The sequence below is a fragment of the Rhinatrema bivittatum genome, chromosome 2 (genome assembly GCF_901001135.1).
Source record: "Rhinatrema bivittatum chromosome 2, aRhiBiv1.1, whole genome shotgun sequence".
In the NCBI taxonomy this organism is placed as follows: domain Eukaryota; kingdom Metazoa; phylum Chordata; class Amphibia; order Gymnophiona; family Rhinatrematidae; genus Rhinatrema; species Rhinatrema bivittatum.
Window position 1 is genome coordinate 664616648 of NC_042616.1, and position 18544 is coordinate 664635191.

Consider the following 18544-nt stretch of genomic DNA (forward strand, 5'->3'; position numbering starts at 1 on the left):
AGAAGTTCTGCTGGGAGGACTTTCAGCCTGCAGCCAGCAAAGACACTTGATTAAAGGACTGGGGATGCAGGTGGTACATTGAGTGGTAGCATGGTCTACGATTACCCTGGGAGACAGGGCAACCCAACCCCAAGTCTAACTGGTGGGTGGCCAGATAAGAGGGGCTGGGGAGATGAGGCATTCCCCTGTATGGGATCCAGGGGGAGTGAAGAAACTCAGACCAACAGATCCAATCTGAGGAGAGGTATGTGAGACAGTGCCACTATTTTCCCCTTTAAACAGGTGCAGGACCAGGCTAGGTGCCTGGTCCCCTTTAATTCCTCTAGTGAAAGACAGCTCGATGGACGTAGCCTATCAGGGGAGGAACAAGAGCTGGGACCCAGGTGGGGAAAATCATACCAGGCCCAGGTCTCCACGAGGAAGACAGTTCCTGTTTCAATATTGCTGTCCAAACACTCAGCTGTAATGAAGCTGTATGAGTACTGAGGGAAGCAATACTAACTGTAAGTAACTGTAGTACACTGTCCTGAAGGTAAAGGCAGTCTATAATATGTATGTGTTAAAGTGGCAAATAAAGATAAAATGTTTTATGAATGGCTGGAGTCAGTTCAGATTTGTGTCAGGGAATCACTGCTTCATCTCAGAGGCAGCCTTATAGATATCCTGAATAGATGCTGATAGTATGTGTGGTTTTGTTGCTGTAGTTATTCACACTCAGTGCCGTATAATATTTACTGAGAGAATTGCCTCCCCCCACAACGGGAGACAAACAATGACAGATGCATTGTAAGAGCCAGTTTGATAGTGTGCTTAAAATCTTGAAATCCTTGTCTGCAGCTTTTAAATAATAAAAGTAATATTGAAGTTTTCCTGAAGGACTTTATTCTATTCAAATAGAAAAGTAAAGTTCTTCTACAGTCTAGTGTATGTAGAACTTGGTGTGTTAATGATGAATGCGGTTTTGGGAAAAAAAAACTTCAAAGAACAATAAATTGTTCCTTTCAGTTTCTAACAAATTTCCTCTTTTTATCATAATCTCCCTTTTAATATTTAAATGCTATTGCAGTCATTTTCCTTAGTATTACATGTTCATGGAAAGGTGAAGGAAAGACTCTGCCAATTAGATAACTTCAATTTCTGGCTCAAAAAAGGGTGTAAAGAAAGTGGTTTTGGATACATTGTGATTGAGGGCATGTATAGAGCAATAGAAGATTATATGGTAAAGATGGTCTACATTTTTCCTTGGCATGAAAGAGGATGCTAAGTGAGAAATTCAGATCATACATTATCAGTCATTTAAACTAAAGACTGTGGGTGACAGCCGGTGACCAATAAAATTGGCATGTCATCCCCAAGCGATACAAGAAGGAAAATAAAATCAATCAGCTCAAAAAAACTGAAAATATGACTAGGAAGAGCAACAAAACAAGAGAGAAAAGTTAGAAAGCTATGACCACAAATGCTCGTAGTCTGGGCAATAAAATCCCAGACCTGCAGGCCCTAACGGTGGAGGCGGGCTTGGATATTGTTGCTGTTACAGAGATGGTTCACAGAGACTCCTGACTGGGAAACAGTCATGCCAATCATGCCATTCTTAGGGAAGGACAGAGGATAAAAAAGGGAGACAAGTAGCTCTTTATGTCAAAAAAATATACAAGCAACTAAAAAGCAAGGGACAAGGGGTAGGGAAGAAGCATTATGGGCTGTCCTAAAAAAAGAAGATGGTGCCTTCCATTTATATCAGTGGGAGGTAACGTATCGAAGGTATTTTTCGAAAGCCAAAAGTTAGACCTCTCACCTCTAAGACAGGGGTAGAATGCACTGTTCAACCGGAGTAGTTCGATTCCTGAAACCTTTCCACTATCCGGATGAGAACAGAGCATAATTTGCGACCTATGAAGTCTTCATGGTGACCGGAAGATTCACTGGTGGCCGCCTAGGTGCACACTAGGGCCAACATGGCAACCAGGTGCAGGAGAAACCAGCAAAAGTGACCCAGCTAGCCCATGTTGCTCAACTGAGACATGCGAATCAAAAGCTGTAGCATTGCCCCGGTCAAAGCTATGTACCAAAGAGGTAATGCATCCAGGAGGTTCCTCCCTAAAAGGGCATCCAGAGTGTAAGCCATTGAGAGAGAAAGCTCATAAGGGTCCTATCCTCTTCTGAAAAAGGAAGGTACCTTGGAATTCACCCCAAAATGGAGTGAATAGGATTGTATTCTCGGCCAAGACCTCCCAGCGCACCCGCAGCACCTGAAGGAACTGTCACAGCCTTCGCTGTGAGGAAAACAAAGCTGAATGCGAGGCCACACGGTTTCACGGAAAAAAAGACTGAAGGACTCTGCCTGAGAGTCATAGAGAAGGCTAGAGCTGAACATGCTCAGAGAGAATGCTGTAAGCTCTAGAATCTTTGAGATCAAAGTTCTATGAAGGCTTCCATTGGATGATGTCACCCATGTGCCCTTTTTAAATATTGGGGTTACATTAGCCACCCTCCCAAGTCTTCAGGTACAATGGATGATTTTAATAATAGGTTACAAATTTTAATTAATAGATCTGAAATTTCATTTTTTAGTTCCTTCAGAACCCTGGGGTATATACCATCCAGTCCAAGTGATTTCCTACTCATCAGTTTGTCAATCAGGCCTACCATGATTTGGTTCAGTCCATCTGAATCATTACCCATGAAAACCTTCTCTGGAATGGTATCTCCCCAACATCCTCTTCAGTAGACACTGAAGCAAAGAAATTTAATCTCAATCTATTCTATGATTTGTCTGCCTAAATAAGGTCACTGATAGTCAAAGGCTTATGATCTACCCATTAGCCATTTGCTCTTTTCTTCTACTTTGTAAACACAATGGCTTTAAAAAAAAAAAAAAAAAGGATGAGGAAGACTTGATTCAGCAGATACAAAGAAGATAATTAACCCTAATGAACAGTTGACAGTCATAATATTTATTTATTTATTTCACATTTTTCTATACCGAGCTTCATGGTTGAATACCATATCAGATCGGTTTACATCGAACGAGGGATAGAAACTTGTAACCAAAAAACAGAACAATAAGTTATAATCAGAAAGAGAGCAAGAAAGTTACATTGAACAAGGACTATAAACTTGGAGGCTTTACAGCTTGGAAGTAAATAGAGTAAAAAAAGGCCCGAGCAGGGCCGTAACTTAAAACACAAAAGTCATAATGAGCTCAGTTCGAGCAAGATAGTTTAATTGCGGAGGTATTGGATAAGAGGCATCTCACGGAGAGGCATGGTTCCATGGCTCGTGAGTAGGATGGTAGATTATTGTGTGTCTGAAGGATCCGAGAAGGCTAGTCGGAACAGCCAAGTCTTAAGTTTTTTTTTAAAAGTTGGTAGGCATGGTTCCAACCTGAGTTCTGTGGGAAGGCTATTCCAAATGTTTGGACCTGCTAGAGAAAAGGCTCGGACCCTGGTCGAAACTAGGCGAATGGTTTTGGTTGGAGGGGATTGTAACTCTCCTTTGTGGATTTCTCTAATCGGTCTGTTGGATGTATGGAGTTTGAGGGGAAATTCAAGGTCAAGATGAAAATAGTTATGGATGGACTTGTGTATCAGGGTGAGAGATTTGTGAAGGACTCTGTGGTAGACTGGAAACCAGTGAAGGTTTCGGAGAGTGGGGGTAATATGATCTCTTCGGTTGGTACTGGTTAAGATTCTGGCAGCAGCATTCTGTATCATTTGAAGAGGTTTGGTGGTTGAGCTGGGTAGGCCAGTAAGAAGAGCGCTGCAATAATCTATTTTTGAAAAAATTAGGGATTGCAGAACAGTTCTAAAGTCGTGGAGATATAGGAGAGGTTTGAGTCTTCTCAACACCTGTAGCCTGTGGAAACAATCTTTGGTAGTCGAATTGATCATAGCCTTTAGATTAAGGCGGTTGTCTAGAATTACTCCCAGATCTCTTACTTGAGTGTGGGTGAGATGGAGATTGTGATGGGTTTGTGGAGGATGGATGTCTGGGTTGGAAGAGATAAATAGAAATTCAGTCTTAGCGGAGTTGAGGACCAAATTTAGATTATTGAGGAGATTGTTTATAGATTGAAGGCAAGTTTTCCAAAGTGAGAGAGCTTTAGTGATGGATTCTGTAATGGGAAGCAGAATCTGAACATCGTCAGCATAGATATAATGGATGAGATTGAGACTTGTTAACAGATTACAAAGGGGGAGGAGGTAAATATTGAAAAGGGTGGGAGAAAGGGAATATGGAACCTTGAGGGTAAAAATAATTTAATTCTTGGCCAAAGGCTAGAAAAAAATAGTTTGAATGCTGCAAAAACTATGGAGCTGACTAAGAAGATATCTTATTGGGCAGAATTAAAAAAAACAAAAAAACAGAGCAATTCCAGAGCTGTGGTCCCACGGAAGGCCTGTGTATAAGAAATAAATAAATTTAAATAAATTTAAATAAATAAAATAAATAAATAAAGGCTTTGTTTTTAATTGGGAAAACTCTGTAAAGTTCATTCCACTCTGCACCATGCATGATCACTGATCTATTTATCTGACTGGTGATCTTGCTGGTCTCCAGAGAAAATATAAAAGAGTTACTACATTTAACAAAGCACAGCATGAATAGTGAAAGCAGCATAATGGAAAGGTTAAAAACATCACTTACTCCAATGTATTAAAACTCCAGACAGCAGGACAACCCTGCAAAGAACTAAGTAGAACTATTCTCAACATTTTGTGCTTTTTGCACAGCCCTCAAGCAACAGGGAGGGCACATTTCCTGTCTGCTCTCAAGTACTGGCCTACTCCCTACTGTACTGAGAAAAGTACTGACATTTTAATTGTTTCATCAAGCCATTTTTGCCAACTTTTGTGTGGGTCTAGTCTAGTAAGTAAATCCAGCCATACAGTGAGCAAAGCTCAGTGAGGACTGTGATGATCTGAGGTTTGCTTGGATATATTTGTTAACTAAACTGTAAGTAAATGTGACATACCATAAAACAGGCTATTTGATTCTCAAGGTCCTTGTTCACCTGGTGACACCACCAGTGGCTATTCTACATGACAAGTATTAACTTAATGATAACAATTCTCCTACAGTGGCCTTTACCTCCAGCATCATTGGTCCAAGTGCATCCTTGTCAATGACACTCTGGCCTGTTGATGATACATCAGCTTTTTGCACTTCTTCACTGGCTGATGCAGCTTTTTCTACAAAATAAAACCAAGAAGAATTAAGAAGAAAAAAAGGAAAGTGGTGGAACTCAGAACATAAAAACTGAGGTACTAGAAAACATTACAAAATAAAGAATCAAATAACCATTCAGTGATAAATACAATAAATAAATCAGAAAGCACAAAGAACAAAATAATGATCACAAAAAATTAGCAAGATAAAAGAACCAGTTTAAAAGAAAAAATGAAGTCCTAATGGCTATGTTTTGGTGGAAAATGCCTGCTTCAGTGGAGACCTTTAAAATAATACTAATACAATGAGTTGTTCTCAGTTCCAAATAACGCATTATCCTGATTATGACAATTCAAATACTGCCCATCGATGTTCCAAGGAATATACCAAAGGGCTAATGTAATTTCTCATAAGGTGGAATATTCACAGAATTGGACATAAGTAGGACCAAGGATCACACAACCAACAAACTCCCTATCTACTCATCAGTAAAAGTTGCAAAGCAGCAGCTATACTTGTTGACCGGAGCAGCAGATACACTTGTTGACGGTCCTTGTGTGGGTCTGACTATCAAATCTGGTCAATATAAAGCACAGCAGGAGGTATACCACCACCAAAACATCAATGAACTTCCCCTTTACTGCCTAGTGGGAATTGGAAAGGTACCACAATAGCAGCTTTATTTGTTGAAGGTCCTAGACAGACTATCAGTGTCTTTTCGTTTCTCAAGTAAATACTTTACATGGTAGCAGGGTTTCTTAGGTCTATAAAATTAAATAAAGATGTATTATAATGTAATAAGAAAAATGTTTCATGGGTGCACCAAACTAATAGCACAAAAAAACAACACATGATGGATGCATAAAGAACACAACATGGAACAGGGTTTCGTACAAAGATTTTATATCAGTCACCAAAACAGATTAGAATTACCCAAACACAAATATAAGATTTTTGTATGATATCCTATAATCAAATGTTATTCTTTATTAACCATACACATAATCATGGATATTTATGCAACAAGTTTGATGAACCCTTGAGACACTGTTTTCATAGCCTTGATGTGGGTGCTGTGGTGGTTCAATGAAAATAAGAATGCTTAAAAGCCACTAGCTGTAAAATGCTATAAAATAATATAAACCTTAGACCTAAAAAAATAAGGTACCTTATGGTGAGGCAGAGTGCCATGCAAGACACTAGCATAAACTCCCTCTCAAATATACTACTGATAAGAACATAAGAAATTGCCATGCTGGGTCAGACCAAGGGTCCATCAAGCCCAGCATCCTGTTTCCAACAGAGGCCAAAACCAGGCCACAAGAACCTGGCAATTACCCAAATACTAAGAAGATCCCATGCTACTGATCCAATTAATAGCAGTGGGTATTCCCTAAGTAAAATTGATTAATAGCCATTAATGGACTTCTCCTCCAAGAACTTATCCAAACCTTTTTTGAACCCAGCTACACTAACTGCACTAACCACATCCTCTGGCAACAAATTCCAGAGCTTTATTGTGCGTTGAGTGAAAAAGAATTTTCTCCAGTTAGTCTTAAATGTGTTACTTGCTAACTTCATGGAATGCCCCCTAGTCCTTCTATTATTCGAAAGTGTAAATAACCGAGTCACATCTACTCGTTCGAGACCTCTCATGATCTTAAAGACCTCTATCATATCCCCCCTCAGCCGTCTCTTCTCCAAGCTAAACAGCCCTAACCTCTTCAGCCTTTCCTCATAGGGGAGCTGTTCCACCCCCTTTATCATTTTGGTTGTCCTTCTCTGTACCTTCTCCATCGCAACTATATCTTTTTTGAAATGCGGCGACCAGAACTGTAGACAGTATTCAAGGTGCGGTCTCACCATGGAGCGATATAGAGGCATGATGACATTTTCCGTTCTATTAACCATTCCCTTCTTAATAATTCTTAACATTCTATTTGCTTTTTTGACTGCTGCAGCACACTGAGCCGACGATTTTAAAGTATTGTCCACTATGATGCCTAGATCTTTTTCCTGGGTGGTAGCTCCTAATATGGAACCTAACATCGTGTAACTACAGCAAGGGTTATTTTTCCCTATATGTAACACCTTGCACTTGTCCACATTAAATTTCATCTGCCATTTGGATGCCCAATCTTCCAGTCTTGCAAGGTCCTCCTGTAATGTATCACAGTCTGCTTGTGATTTAACTACTCTGAATAATTTTGTATCATCCGCAATTTTGATAACCTCACTCGTCGTATTCCTTTCCAGATCATTTATATATATATTGAAAAGCACTGGTCCAAGTACAGATCCCTGAGGCACTCCACTGTTTACCCTTTTCCACTGAGAAAATTGACCATTTAATCCTACTCTCTGTTTCCTGTCTTTTAACCAGTTTGTAATCCACGAAAGGACATCGCCTCCTGTCCCATGACTTTTTAGTTTTCGTAGAAGCCTCTCAAGAGGGACTTTGTCAAATGCCGTCTGAAAATCCAAATACACTACATCTACCAGTTCACATTTATCCACATGTTTATTAACCCCTTCAAAAAAAATGAAGCAGATTTGTTAGGCAAGACTTCCCTTGGGTAAATCCATGTTGAATGTGTCCCATTAAATCATGTCTACAGTTACCCGTATCGCCCCTGGATGCTTTTTTAAATATTGGGGTTACATTGGCCACCCTCCAGTCTTCAGGTACAATGGATGATTTTTTTTTTATAACTATTTTTAATGGGAATCAATTGAAAAACTGGATGATTTTAATGATAGGTTACAAATTTTAACTAATAGATCAGAAATTTCATTTTTGAGTTCCTTCAGAACCCTAGGATGCATACCATCTGGTCCAGGTGATTTGCTATTCTTTAGTTTGTCAATCTGGCCTACTACATCTTCTAGGTTCACAGTGATTTCGTTCAGTTCGTCTGACTCATCACCCCTGAAAAACCATCTCCGGAACTGGTATCTCCCCAACATCCTCATTTGTAAACACGGAGGCAAATAATTCATTTAGTCTTTCTGCAATGGCCTTATCTTCCCTAAGAGCCCCTTTAACCCCTCTGTCATCTAATGGACCAACCAACTCCCTCACAGGTTTCTTGCTTTGGATATATTTTAAAAAGTTTTTATTCTGAGTTTTTGCCTCTATGGCCAACTTCATTTCAAATTCTCTCTTCCCTGTCTTATCAATGTTTTACACTTACCTTGACAATGCTTATGTTTTATCCTATTTTCTTCAGATGGATCCTTCTTCCAATTTTTGAAGGAATTTTTTTTCGCTAAAATAGCCTCTTTCACCTCACCTTTTAACCATGATGGTAATCGTTTTGCCTTCCTTCCACCTTTCTTAATGTGCAGAATACATATGGACTGCGCCTCTAGGATTGTATTTTTAAACAATGTCCATGCCAGTTGAACACTTAACCTTTGCAGCTGCACCTTTTTCTAACTATTTTCCTCATTTTATCAACATTTCCCTTTTTAAAATTTAGTGTTAGAGCTGCAGATTTACTTATTGCCCCCTTCCAGTTATTAGTTTAAATTTGATCATGTTATGATCACTGTTGCCAAGTTGCCCCACCACATTTACTTCTCTCACCAAATCTTGCGATCCACTAAGAATTAAATCTAAAATAGCTCCCTCTCTTGTTGGTTCTTGAACCAATTGCTCCATGAAGCAATCATTTATTACATCCAGGAACTTTATGTCTCTAGCAAGTCCTGATGTTACATTTACCCAGTCAATATTGGGGTAATTGAAATCTCCCATTATTATTGCACTGCCAAATTGATTTGCTTCCCTGATTTCTCTTAGCATTTCATCATCTGTCTGACCATTTTGTCCAGGTGGACGGTAGTATACTCCCTATGACTATACTCTTACCCAACACACATGGGATTTCTACCCATATAGATTCTACTGAGCATTTAATCTCTTGTATGATCGTTATCCTTTATCTTTATCCTGTTGGACTCCATACCCTCCCGGACATAAAGTGCCACACCCCCTCCAAGTTGATCCCCCACCATTATATAGAATTTCAATTGTATACTTCCAACCCCTAAACTAGGTTACATAATTGCCAACATTTCTATGACTGGCTATTGTAAACAAATAATCTGAATGGCTGTTTGGTAATTTGCTTTCATTCTCCATGTTAAGAAAGGTGGAAGGAAGGCAAAACGATTACCGGAATGGTTAAAAGATGAGGTGAAAGAAGCTATTTTAGCCAAAAGATCTTCATTCAAAAATTGGAAGAAGGATACAACAGAAGAAAATAGGATAAGAATAAGCGTTGGCAAGTTAAATGTAAGCACTGCTGATAAATGGTAATATTGATGACAAAATTGTTATAAGATTACAGTAAATTGTGAATGTCAATGCTATAAAAATGAACTCATAGGGTTCCCTATGTATGTTGTCAAGTTAAATGTAAGACATTGATAAGACAGGCTAAGAGAGAATTTGAAAAGAAGTTGGCCATAGAGGCAAAACTCACAGTAAAAATGTTTTAAAATATATCCGAAGCAGAAAGCCTGTGAGGGAGTCAGACCATTAGATGATCGAGGGGTTAAAGGGGCACAGAAAGATTAAATGATTTCTTTGCTTCAGTGTTTACTGAAGAGGATGTTGGGGAGATACCCATACCAGAGAAGGTTTTCATGGCTAATGATTCAGATGTACTGAACCAAATCACAGTGATCCTAGAAGATGTGGTAGGCCTGATTGACAAACTGAAGAGTAGTAAATCACCTGGATCGGATGGTATACACCCCAGGGTTCTGAAGGAACTCAAAAATGAAATTTCAGACCTATTGGTAAAAATTTGTAACCTATTATTAAAATCATCCACTGTACCTTAAGACTGGAGGGTGGCTAATGTAACCCCAATATTTAAAAAGGGTTCCAGGGGCGATCTGGGAAACTACAGACCAGTTAGCCTGACTTTAGTGCCAGGAAAAACAGTGGAAAGTGTTCTAAATATCAAAATCACAGAACATATAGAAAGACATGGTTTAATGGAACAAAGTTTAATGGAACAAAGTCAGCCTCATAAAGTCTTGCCTCACAAATCTGTTTCACTTTTTTTGAAGGGGTTAATAAACATGTAGATAAAGGTGAACTGGTAGATGTAGTGTATTTGAATTTTCAGAAGGCTTTTGACAAAGTTCCTCATGAGAGGCTTCTAGGAAAAGTAAAAAGTCATGGGATAGGTGGCGATGTCCTTTGGTGGATTACAAACTGGCTAAAAGATAGGAAACAGAGTAGGATTAAATGGATAATTTTCTCAGTGGAAGGGAGTGGGCAGTGGAGTACCTCAGGGATCTATATTGGGACCCGCACTTTTCAATATATTTATAAATGATCTGGAAAGAAATAAGACGCGTGAATTAATCATATTTGCAGATGATACAAAATTATTCAGAGTAGTTAAATCACAAGACCACCTTGTGAAACTGGAAAATTGGGCATCCAAATGGCAGATGAAATTTAATGTGGATAAGTGCAAGGTGATGCATACAGGGAAAAATAACCCATGCTATAGTTACACAATGTTAGATTCCATAGTAGGAGCTACCACCCAAGAAAGAGATCTAGTCGTCATAGTGGATAACACATTGAAATAGTCGGTTCAGTGTGCTGCAGCAGTCTAAAAAGCAAACAATGTTGGGAATTATTAGAAAGGGAATAGTGAATAAAACAGAAAATGTTATGCCTCTGTATCGCTCCATAGTGAGACCGCACCTTGAATACTGTGTACAATTCTGGTCGCCATATGTCAAAAAAATATAGTTGCGATGGAGAAGGTACAGAGAAGGGTGACCAAAATGAGAAAGGGAATGGAACAGCTCCCCTATGAGGAAAGAGGTTAGGACTTTTCAGCTTGAGGAAGAGATGGCTGAGGGGGGATATGATAGAGGTGGTTAAAATCATGAGAGGTCTAGAACGGGTAAATGTAAATTGGTTATTTACTCTTTAAGATAATAGAAAGACTAGGGGGCATTCTATTATGTTAGCATGCGGCACATTTAAAACTAATCGGAGAAAGTTCTTTTTCACTCAACACACTATTAAATTCTGGAATTTGTTGCCAGAGGATGTAGTTAGTACAGTTAGTATAGCTGTGTTTAAAAAAGGATTGGATAAGTTCTTGGAGGAGAAGTACATTACGTGCTATTAATTAAGTTGACTTAGAAATAGCCACTGCTATTACTAGCAACAGTAACATGGAATAGACCGTTTTGGGGTACTTGCCAGGTTCTTATGGTCTGGATTGGAAACAGCATGCTGAGCTTGATGGACCCTCGGTCTGACCCAGAATGGCATGTTATGTTAAATGTTTTCTTGGAATTTGCCAGCATTAGCAACCTTGTGTTTGTTCCTCGAATATTTTCTAGAATCTTAGATGGAATGTCTATTGGCCTTGTCCTTGCTCCAGATATGTTTTTACAATCTTAGATGGACCATAACCTCATATTAGTTCAAAACATTCTAGAAACTTGTAGATTAGCATCATTAACTAGCTCAGAGCGGCTGTCAATATAAACTACTACACTGTAACACAAATATGTTACAATGCTATACTTGCTAGCAATTGTAAAGGCTGCTTATGAAAAATTAATAACTTAGGATCTCAGGAATGACTTCTTGTGCGACATGTCAAAAAGTGTTTAACTGTGACTAAGGGCCTATGAGCACCCACATCAGTGACACTTTCCTGCTTTTTCTTTCTGTGGTTGATTAATAATGTAATTTAAAAAAAAAAGCAGCTTTACCTTCACATTACAGGATGTACTAAGGCAAAAAAAAATATATTTTGTAAGGATTATACAAGAAAAAACCTAACCCATCCATCATGACCCCAAGGTTATAATCATTGATCCCAGCCTTTTTTTGAAAAAAAATCTTCTTTACTACAAAGTGCTAAATAATCCAAGTGCTAGATTGCAAAAATGTATATGATGTATACTTCACAAATCAAAATAGAAGTTCAGTCATTAATAAGAATCCATGGCCATCAGAAGTATGTGGAAAGTATTACCACTAAATAATAACCCAATATAGTTAGCGTTTTGACTGGTGTCTGCTTCCAGGGGTCCTTTTACTTTAATTTAGCATTTCCCAACTGCTGTACCACATGATGCACTGAGAGTAGCACCTGAGCTCCAGCTCAATTTCTATTAAAAAGGAAAAAAAAAATTCTTAAATCATTGGTGAGCTCTTTCAAAAGCAAAAATGAGTGGCAAAGACTCACAAAAGCATTCAATACCTAATATGTGGGCAATAAGCAAGTTTAATATGAAAAATCTGAAAGAAAAGCTGCATTGGACAGCACTTGAGGCTTCAGCTTTAGACGATGACGAGTATTCAGACTCAGGTACTAACAGCTTCAGGCAATACCTTTAAAACATATTTTGATTCCTTTTCTGAAAAAAATGGCTAGTAACATTGGTGGGAAAAGGTGGCGAACTTAGTAGCATCGGTATGCGAGAAAGAGGAATACCTGATTAGTATCAACAGCAGAGTAACCAATTTCAAATATGCTTATACTACAGACAGAAAATTAAAAAACTGGAAAAAACAGTTAAGGCGCTAGAAGAGAAGTCAGAGGACCTTGAAAATAGAAGCCACTGCAATAATTTAAGAATAGTTGGTCTCCCTGAGGCAGTAGAGGGCAAAGACACTGCGACCTTCATGACAAAATGACCAGCATTACTAGACATGGATGTTAAGGCGGACATAAGAACATAAGAAGTTGCCATGCTGGGTCAGACTGAGGGTCCGTCAAGTCCAGCATCCTGTTTCCAATAGTGGCCAATCCAGGTTTCAAGTACCTGGCAAGTACCCAAATATTAAATAGATCCCATGATACCAATGCAAGTAATATCAGTAGCTATTCCCCAAGTCAACTTGATTAACAGCAGTTTAAGTTCTCCTCCAGGAACTTATCCATCCCCCTTTTTAAACCCAGCTACACTAACTGCCATAACCACATCCTCCACCAATGAATTCCAGAGTTTAATTGTGCATTAAGTAAAAAAGAATTTTCTGATTTGTTTAAATGTGCTGTTTGCTAACTTCATGGAGTGCCCCCTAGGCCTTTAATATCTGAAAGAGTAAATAGATTCACAATTACCCGTTCAAGTCCTCATGATTTTATAGACCTCTATATCTACTCCTTTTCTAAAAGCTGAGCAGCCCTAACCTCTTTATCTTTTCCTCATAGGGGAGTTGTTCCATCCCTTTATCATTTTTGTCACCCTTCTCTGTACCTTCTCCTGTGCAACTATAAAATCAAAGTAGACATAGCTCATTGATCTTTGGTCCCCTCGCCTGGACCAAAGACAAGCCTACATGCAATTACTGCCCGACTGCACAATTTTGCAGATAAGCAAAGGATATTCGAAGTGGCTAGAAAGATAAAGGATATTTAGTTTCAGATGACCAAGGTATTTATTTTTTTTCTGATGTCTCTGCAGAAGTACAGAATCATCAACAAGGATTTATTGCAATGAAGCATAAGCTACGAGATTGGGGCATTCAGTCTGTCATGCATTATGCTCCCTCCAAGATGTGCACAAATTGTTTTTTGTGAGAACTACAATTTTTTTAAAACCAACAATTTCTAAGTGCCAGTATTAGAACTGCATTTCTGTATATAGCACAAAGAAAAAGTTATGTGAGCAAGCATGTAAAAGCTGTGAGCGATGCCCTGAAATGTATGAGCAATTGCTCACACACTCATTTCAGAGGGAAATATGCCATGCAATACCCTTCCAAACTCCTGTTATTGGGCTTGGGGGTCTGTAGTGACTTTCAATCCCCAGAAGTCAAGGAATTCAGAAGCTCTAATCCCTCTTCTGCGGAGAGCTGCAGGGTGACACCATGAAAACATCCCAAACTCCAGAACACAGCCATCTCTTATCACCTCCAGACCCCACTGGTTTGACGTGATCTCGATCCACCTGATTCGGTGGGGGGCACCACCACTCGAGCCCATGCCCCATCTGGGCTGCCTGGGACAAAGGACTGAGACCTACCCAAAGGTGAAGCCCTATGAGAAGTTGTTCCTCTGAAGGGTTGAAAATGTTTGAAAACCCCTAGCACCAGGTATCACACAGAACAAGCGTAGCGCCTGCTTTTCATCTTCTGGTAACCGAGGAACCTGGGACTCACCCCACCTATTGGCCAATTTTTTTTTCACTCCCAAACCATAGTGATCCTTAAAAAGCCATTTCATAAGATTAGGCTTTGGATTGTCTCAGCACCAATTTGTCAGCCATAGCTGATGCTCAAACCTGCTTAGCTTCCAAGATGAGATGAGATCATGCTCATCCAGGGTGGTGAGGCCATAGGGCACTGTCCTGAATTCAAACCAGACACATCAACTCCCTGACAGAGAGCAAGCAAGAGCGATTCACCAGAAAGCTGCAAGAGGCCATCTGAAATTCATCGCCTGCTTAAGGATAACCTCAATTCTCCTATCCTACACCTCCTTCAAGCTGCTCACCCTTTGACAAGGATAGTCACCCTCTTGGTGATAGTACACTATTTATTTATTTATTTATTTTTAGATTTTTATATACCGGTGTTCCTATATGAAATAAAGATCACATCGGTTTACATTGAAACAGAACATGAAAATTGCCAAAAGGCATTACATAGAACAAGGTTATGAAACTTGGAACAGTGTACATAAGTTCAAAATTTAACAATAACGTTGTAACATTGATGACCAAAAGATAAAGGAGAAAAAAAAAAAGACTTAAACAATTAAGTTGACAGGTCTTATTGAGCATAAAAATTATAACATATAAGTGAGAAAGTCTCAAGTGTCCTGCAGCAAGAGATTAGATACCGAAGTAGGTAGTGGTATGGAAAATGGGGGTTTGTGAAGAAGATATGTTCTTGCTGGTTGGAGGGGAAAAAATGATGATCATGGTCCTGGAAAAGCTTGGCTAAAGAGCCAGGTTTTAAGTTTTTTTTTGAATGAAGAGTGGCAGAACTCAAGCCGAATGTCTGGTGGGAGCGCATTCCATTGAATGGGGCCTGCTGTAGATATGGCACGTTTATGATGCGAGGATTTTGTTGAAGGTACATAGAGTGTGCCTTTATATGCTCCTCTGATGGGTCTAGAGGAGGAGTGAGGGCGTAGCTGGTTACATAATTGAAGAGGAGAGATATTGTGAATGGATTTATGAATTACGGTGAGTACTTTATATAGGATCCTTTGCTTTATAGGCAGCCAGTGGAGGAGCTTGAGAATGGGGGTGATGTGATCTCTTTTATTCGTATTGGTAAGGATTCTGGCTGCAGAGTTCTGTAGCATTTGGAGGGGTTTGATGGATGAATATGGAAGGCCAAAGAGAAGCGAATTGCAATAGTCGACTTTTGATAGAATAATGGCTTGTAGGACCATCCGAAAATCGTTGAAATAAAGAAGAGGCTTCAATTTTTTTAAGACTTGTAACTTATAAAAACAGTCTTTGGTGGTTGTGCTTATGAATTTTTTAAAATTGAGCTGATTGTCTAGCATGATACCTAGATCTCGAACATGTGGTGAGTGATTTAATATGGGAGTGGATGAGTTGAGTAGGTCAGCTGGGTTTAGAAGTTTGATGTTGATGTCTTGATTGATGATTAGGATCTCAGTTTTGTTGTTGTTAAGAATGAGGCAAAGGCTGGAGAGAAGATGATTGATCTGTTGCAAACAATTGTTCCAGTGAGCCAAGGTTTTTTGTAAGGATTCTGAGATTGGGATGAGTATCTGGATGTCATCCGCGTAGAGATAGTGAGTTAGGTTTAGTTTAGTAAGTAGATGACATAGAGGTAAGAGGTAAATGTTGAAGAGGGTAGGGGAAAGGGAGGAACCCTGAGGGACCCCCCGGTTGGAAGGGATCGGTTGTGATTCTTTGTTGTTAATCTTTACTTTGAATTGTCTATTTGCTAGGAAGGATTTGAACCAGCTGAAGACTGTTCCTTTAATGCCTATATCTGCCAGACATTTTAATAGAGATGAATGGTTGACAGTGTCAAAGGCGCATCCACTTTCAGAAAGCACAACTGCTCTCTCTCTCTCTCTCTGCCGGGCCCAGGGGGTACAGCACTACCAAGGCTCATCCCCTTCTAAAATTAACTTCCAAGGCACCTGATTCAAGATCAATCAATTCTTGAATATCATCCATAATGCTTTACTTAAAGACCCTACATGGGATTCTTGTTTGGCTTCAGCACCCGGCACCCCCAGCATCTTCATGGCCTGGGCGATCCGAGCCAGCAACTCATCTCTATAAAAGAAATGCAACATTGAGCTATACAGCTCCAACCCTGGAGGAATTTCCCATCCTCCAGGGAGTAAGAGCCGCTTTCACCATCCGTGCCACCTGGGTCTCTATCAGTGTGACCTGCAGCAGGTGTAAATGTACTACGACGCTTACCAACAGCACCAGGTGGGCGGGGATTAGCAGTTTAAGATCCTGAACTCTTAGGCCTATCACATTGGTGACTGAGCAAAACCTGCGAACAGGGCCTAGCCAAACGGCTGCTCAACCCACCAAGCTGTTTTAGAGGCAGACTAACATCGCCGCAATCCATACCAAAACCAGGGGGCGTCGGTCCTGTACCCTCACTGAAAAGCCTTCCCTTGCTGACGATCTAGTTAGGGGAGCCCCAAAACCAGGCAAAACCTCTGACAGGATCCACTCCAGTCCCCTTCCCACATCATGTTAGGAAGGGCGGGCTCAGTAAAAGCAGCCGGAGAAAACACTCCCTGGGCCTCCAAGCAGCTTTGACAAGTTTGGGGGGGGGGGGGGGGGGGGAGGAATACCAAGCTGAAATGCCTGAATATGGCAAGTAGCACTCCTGTAATTAACCTGTTTAAGCCTCCATGTATAGACCTGTAAATAGCCTGTTACAGTTTTTTAATGCTTTAATTTCAACCCCTCCTGCTCTATGTATATTCCTCCCTGTTTCCCCTCCCCGTTGATTGTAATTTCAGCCTTCTAGTTGCTATGTGAACCGGTTTGATGTATGTTTACTAATGCCGGTATATAAAAGTTTCAAATAAATAAATAAATAAATAAATAAAGGTAAACACCCGCTAGCAGCACGCTCCCAAAGTGTCTGACCATTGTACGCCCAGCTGAGCGCTCACATAAGCGAGCATGAAAGGACACCCAAAAACAAGGCTTGTCCAATAAGTGTCCAAAATGTAGGTGCAAACATGCGGTCCAGGTAGGCGTCCATCTGAGCGCCCATCCAAACCCACCTAAGTGTCCACCTAAGCACACACCTAGGTGCGCAAGCGCGAAAAGACTTCGGACACTGTTTCGCAGCAGACTTGTGTACAGAAAAGCGCAAACGCCACCACGGTCTACCACATGGCGTCTAAGCAAAGCCCGAGAGCAGGACGTAGCCAAAAGGTTGCTCAAGCTGCCACGACTCCCCCAGCTCCTTTGGATGCGGGAATGGACGTTGAATCGGCATGCCAAGGCTCGGAGACCAGAAAGGGAATGGACTTTTTTTTTTTTTTTTTTTTTTTTTAACACTCCTTACCTGAGCTCAGCCCATCCCAGCTGAGTATACACTCTCTCTGGCTGTGGGGGGGGGGGGGGGGGGGGGAGGGGGAGAGGGGGGGGAGAGGGCAAAGGCCTTAACCACCACGCTCGGCTTCCTGCACCCACTAGCCTCTCAGCTGTTCTCTCTCTACAGCTAAGTCCATGCCAGAAAATTAGCTACCAAACTGAGGCACTCGTCTAAGAGAGAGATCCACAGATATCACCCTCAGGAGAAGTTGACTGAGGGAGGGACCGTAAGGTATCACCACAGAAGAGCGAGAAATTAATTTCCTTCTTCTTTACTCCTTTCAAGTTCTAGGTTTTTTTTTTTTTTTTTTTTTTTTTTTTTAAAGCAATCCCCAGTAGGGAAATGCACATCCACCTGCTTGAAAAAGAGAATACTGGAGAGCTGATGTCAGTACAGAGATATATATACCGGCACATCAGCTTTGCTCTATCTCCATCAGCTGATAGAGGTGCATAACCCACTGGTATAGATAAACCTGTTAATGCTAAGAAATAGGTTAACTGGCCAGCCTTCAATCTGACAACACAGGAACTGAAAAGGTATTTTAGACACATTCCAGAGATTACGAAGAATGTAGTGTTACAGAAAACATAGTACAAGTTTTTGGACAAATATTTATCTCAAGATAGAGCATATAAAGCAGAGTTATGTGATTTAAATTTGTGTCTTAAATGTGGTGAAGAGGTATGTAGTTATGTATATGGGTTCTGGGAATGTCCTAAAACTAAACAATTTTGGAAAGAAGTAGCAGTATTTTGCTCTAAATTACTTAAGGTATCATTCAGGATCTGCCCG

At 40.2% G+C, this 18544-nt stretch overlaps 1 protein-coding gene across 1 annotated transcript in view; it reads right to left on the minus strand.

Moving 5' to 3' along the window:
- Positions 1 to 18544, minus strand: part of NCOA2 (nuclear receptor coactivator 2) — a 649459-nt gene that overhangs the window by 267835 nt on the left and 363080 nt on the right. The window contains 1 exon segment of the mRNA XM_029591446.1: positions 5095 to 5195. Within this exon segment, the coding sequence (XP_029447306.1) occupies positions 5095 to 5195 (101 nt within the window).